Source organism: Rosa rugosa, chromosome 7 (assembly GCF_958449725.1).
Source record: "Rosa rugosa chromosome 7, drRosRugo1.1, whole genome shotgun sequence".
In the NCBI taxonomy this organism is placed as follows: domain Eukaryota; kingdom Viridiplantae; phylum Streptophyta; class Magnoliopsida; order Rosales; family Rosaceae; genus Rosa; species Rosa rugosa.
The window spans coordinates 14,879,628-14,884,461 of NC_084826.1; the positions used below are offsets into that span (position 1 = coordinate 14,879,628).

At 37.3% G+C, this 4,834-nt stretch overlaps 1 protein-coding gene across 2 annotated transcripts; it reads left to right on the forward strand.

Moving 5' to 3' along the window:
- The first annotated feature begins 423 nt into the window (after positions 1-423).
- Positions 424-3,514, forward strand: LOC133723631 (probable glycosyltransferase At5g03795). 2 transcript variants are annotated; one of them, XM_062150520.1, is made up of 4 exons: positions 424-1,193; positions 1,869-2,092; positions 2,274-2,622; positions 2,718-3,514. In XM_062150520.1, exons 1-4 carry the CDS (start codon positions 780-782, stop codon positions 3,384-3,386), a joined length of 1,656 nt encoding a protein of 551 aa, XP_062006504.1. In that variant the 5' UTR covers positions 424-779; the 3' UTR covers positions 3,387-3,514. The 2 variants fall into 2 exon arrangements, with proteins under 2 accessions (XP_062006504.1, XP_062006505.1); XM_062150521.1 differs by having other exon boundaries at positions 1,056-1,193; positions 1,835-2,092.
- Positions 3,515-4,834: the final 1,320 nt, after the last annotated feature.

Sequence of the window (4,834 nt, forward strand, 5' to 3'; positions counted from 1 at the left end):
TGGCCACGTTAAATGCCTCTAGTGACGCATTCATTTAGAGTCGATTTGGTTTTTTAATTAACTTCATCATAAGAATAATTCTGTGCTGAACTTTTACCTTCAATCTGTGAGCAAATACTATTGTAAACCAATATCAAAACTACCAGCCTACAGAGATCTTGAATGTAGAGTAATTATGGGTAAATTCCAGTTATTAATATAATTGACTAACTTTTTTTTATTGGTAACGTCACTTCATGTGTTTGCACATCCAATAAGCATTTATTATTTCTCGGGAGTTCATTTATTAATGATGGTTACATTTGATTTACCTTTTTATTTTATTTTTTTGGTTGTAGGTTATATTATTATTATTAATCCAAGCGGCGAAATGTAATATGATCAGATCAAAGGTGGAATAAAGGAGTCCACGTTTGGAATAAATTTGCTTGGAATTTAATTACAAGAATCGGTGGGTGGTAGGAATCCGAATACAATGATGTGAGAATCAGAAAGAGGGCAGAATCGGAAGTTCGAAAAGTTGCATGAGGAACTCAGAAATAGAAGCTAAGGCAAGACGACGCTTGGCGTGATGGTGCAACCATTTATTACCAAACGTTGTCCTTCCCCAAAACCCACAAGCTCTTCTTCTCTCTCTCCCCCCAACTTTTGCTCAGCTAAAAAACAAAGTTGCTTCTGCAACGGATGCTGTTCTTATAGCAGGAAGTTTCATTCAGCAACAAGTTAAGCTCCTTTATAGCTTGAGGAGGAGGAGCTAGCTGGGTGCCGAGAGAGAGTTTATGATGGCGTATAGTAACAAGAAACCGGGCGGCGGCGGCGGTGGTGCTGGTGGTGGTGGTAGTACTGGTTCATATGCATGTTGGTCTTATTCGTCTTACTCAGCAATTTTGGTGCTTATTGTTCCATTGGTTGTGGTTTTCGGGTTGATTTCGCTGTTGAGTCCGAATTCCTCCAATTGGGTTTTCATATCCAACTACTACTTAACCGGCCCTTCTTCGGATACGAGTACCACTAACTCGTCGGAGATCGGAGCTTCACACGACGACGTTTTGGGCTTGAGGTCGACGGTGGTTGTTATGGATATGCACAGTAGTACTGTAGAGGAAGTTCACTCAGATGATTATGTACAGAATCGGTCTGCTTCTCCGCCGCTCGCCGTAGAAGAAGCGACACCACCACCACTTCAACAACCGGTGAGACCTTTTTCGTCTTGTTATTTACTTCATGCAATTGTTAATTTTGAGTTATTCGTTGCTTGTTTTTCCAATCTCTTTGATTCTTTTGGTATTTTACAGTCAGAAGTCCAGAAAACTCTCTCTTTTTTTGGTAACGTCTTTAATTAATATCTGTTTTTATGCACTAAGATATTTATTTAAATCAGAATTCATAAAGCACCTAATTTTAGGTATGTCCCATGCTTTCAGAGTTTTTGTAATTTTGGGCATATTTTCAGGGTGAAAGAAATGTTATTGTATATATCTCGATGCATTTGACATGTTTTTAGGTCTGGTATAAGTTGCTTTTTGTGAAAGTTTATATGTCCGTTTTGGACTTTTCGCATCACCCTTTGGTATTGGTAATTGGTGTGATTTAGAAGTAATTTATCAATTTAAGTGCCTAATACCTTTACGGCACTCTGCATTGCATTGCCCCTGCTGATCTACTTAAAGTTTTGAACTTATTAAATGCTATCGGGCATAGTATATGTAATTGAAAATTGTACCAAACACATCAATGGGGTCACATGCTATTGAACTTTGTCTTTCAACGTTTGCCCTGTGTTTACGCAATTTGATTCCTATTTGAGAATAATGTGATGTGTTTTAATTTGTAGAAGTATATCTGACCATTAATCAGTTCCTTAATAGATTATTAATGGGACAAAGGACGAAGACCCCATGAATGAAACTCATGCTTCTATCATGAATAATCCTGCTACAAGACAAAAGGAGTATACTAGTTTAGGGCGGCTAGAGGGTCGTCTTCAAAGAGCTCGAGTGGCCATAAGAGAGGCTCGATTTGGAAATAAAACACATGATGCAGATTACATTCCTAATGGTCCAATGTATTGGAATGCTAATGCCTTTCACAGGTACCCACCAATCCAGTTTGAGGCATTATTATCATAACTATCATATATGATCAAACCATTTAAATATGAAATAAGGTCAATTGAGTACGTATTTCATATAATTATTAAACACTAAATAGTCAATTAGTTAATTCAAATGCAAATCATTTGAAAAATGTTGGATACCTCTATGATTTTGCAGGAGCTACTTGGAAATGGAGAAACGGTTTAAAGTCTTTGTATATGAAGAAGGGGAACCGCCACTGTTTCATAATGGCCCTTGCAAAAGTATATACTCTATGGAGGGAAATTTTATACATGAGATTGAGGTGAATAAGCAATTTCGGACTAGAAATCCTGAGGAAGCGCATGTTTATTTTCTTCCCTACAGTGTGACAATGTTGGTTCGGTTCGTATATGTGCGTGACTCACATGATTTCAGCCCCATCAGACAGACAGTAAGGGATTATGTCAATATTATCTCCACCAAATATCCCTATTGGAATAGAAGCCTTGCAGCTGATCACTTTACACTTGCTTGCCATGATTGGGTATGGTCTTGCTGTTCAGTATTCAATATGATTATACTTTACATATGTAGCATAAAAATAATATTCTGATTAATCACTTGATATTCAAATTTTAGGGGCCAGAGACTTCAAATTCAGATCCTTATCTGCGCAAATATTCAATCCGTGGTCTATGCAATGCAAATACCTCCGAAGGGTTTAACCCCTCTAAGGATGTCTCCTTTCCAGAAATCAATCTTCAAACTGGTGACACACACGGCTTCCTTGGCGGGCCTTCTCCAAGGCTACGCTCGATATTAGCTTTCTTTGCTGGAGGAGTTCACGGTCCTATTAGGCCTATATTGCTAGAGCATTGGGAAAACAAAGATGAGGAATTGAGGGTGCATCAGTACCTTCCAAAGGGTGTCAACTATTATGACATGATGAGAAAGAGTAAGTTCTGTCTTTGCCCAAGCGGGTACGAAGTTGCAAGCCCAAGGGTGGTTGAGGCAATATACACAGGGTGTGTTCCTGTCCTAATTTCAGATCATTATGTGCCACCTTTCGGTGATGTTCTGAATTGGAAGTCTTTCTCCATTGAGGTTTCAGTGAGTGATATTCCTAACTTGAAGAACATATTGACGAGCATATCTACGAGACAATATCTAAGAATGCAAAGGAGAGTGATACAAGTCAGGAGACATTTTGAGGTCAATTCTCCTCCTAAACGATTTGATGTTTTCCATATGATCCTACATTCTATTTGGCTAAGAAGACTCAATGTTAGAGTACATGATGATCAATAAGTTCTTTTGTTTTCTTTTCTTTTGATTATTAGCCTGTTAGGTGATGTAATTCTTTTCTTCAATTTCCTCTTGTGAAAGTGTCCGTGTGTAATAAGCCTAGCAAGAAATAAATTGCTCCAATTTTGCAATTTTTTTTTTTCAAAGTAGTTGTAAAAGATTTATTACTACTATTTTTTAGATCGTGCAAGCTATGAATTCCAATTCACATTATTGGATTATGTTGGAGAGAAAATATCTCACATTAGAAAAGTGACAAATAAAAATATAACTTATAAGTGGGTGGCTTACGTATCAAGATTTTTTGTGATTAAAATTCAACACTTACTGGGTGGTTAAGTTGAGACAATATCAATACAATGGTGGGTCACAGGCCACACTTGTCGCCATTTAAGATGGTATCAAAGAGGGTTTGTGACATCCTAAATTTTGAAGTTGGTCAAATATTATTTTTGAGGTTGGAAGTGGAAAATAGAAGTCGCCACAAGTTCGCAGCATCCTAAATTTTGAAGTTGGTCAAATATTATTTTTGAGGTTGGAAGTGGAAAATAGAGGTCGCCACAAGTTCGCAGCATTTTTCGGTGAATTTTCAGATTCCCGAGCTATTTTTAAAGACTTTGTGAAGTTTAATTGGAAGAAAATAGAAGTGCTGACGTGGCATGCTCCGATTGGTGGAGAGGGTGACAAGTGGCATGTGGCTGGTTGGAGGACGATGTGGGTTAGTCAATCGACACATGGCATGTGGTAGTAGTTTGTTGATGTGTGCTTGACAAGTGGAAGAAGTTTTTTGGTGGGTGGCTTAGCTTTTGACATGTGGCAGATTTTAAAAATTCTTTAAAAATAGTTTGGAAATCCAAAAAAATTACCGAAAAATGCATCGAACTCATGACGACCTATACGGCTATACTTTCCACTTTCAACTTCAAAAATCATATTCGATGAACTTTAAAATTCAGGATCTCACAATTTGACACGTGTCAATTTTAGCCTATAAATAGGTTTGACTAGCTACCTTGTTTCTTTTCATACCCATTTCTCCAAGAGAGTTTCTCTCTCTAATTTCTCTCTCTAGCTTCTCTTTCTTTAAGGCTTCAGCAGATCATAACTTTTGATTTGTAACCCCGATTCAGAATCCGCAAAAAACTACAGATTCGTCTTGATACCCTCTTTCTATACATGGAGGTTTGAGTTAGAACCAATGATTATTTTTAGAATGCTCGTTTTAGGGAGTTTGGTTTACGATCGGTATTCTGGGAGACGACTGCATTGTCGAGGTGAGTGTGTTGTGTAATATATTTCAAATATTCTTATTTGCTACAAAAATGGTAAAAGAAACATGCTTTTAGCTACTAACAAAATATCTCTTTATTTTCAAGTGAAGCATGTTTATTTGTAAAATATGTGGGGTTTATATATATTATTATGTGTTGGATACATTGTTTGAGTAGTCA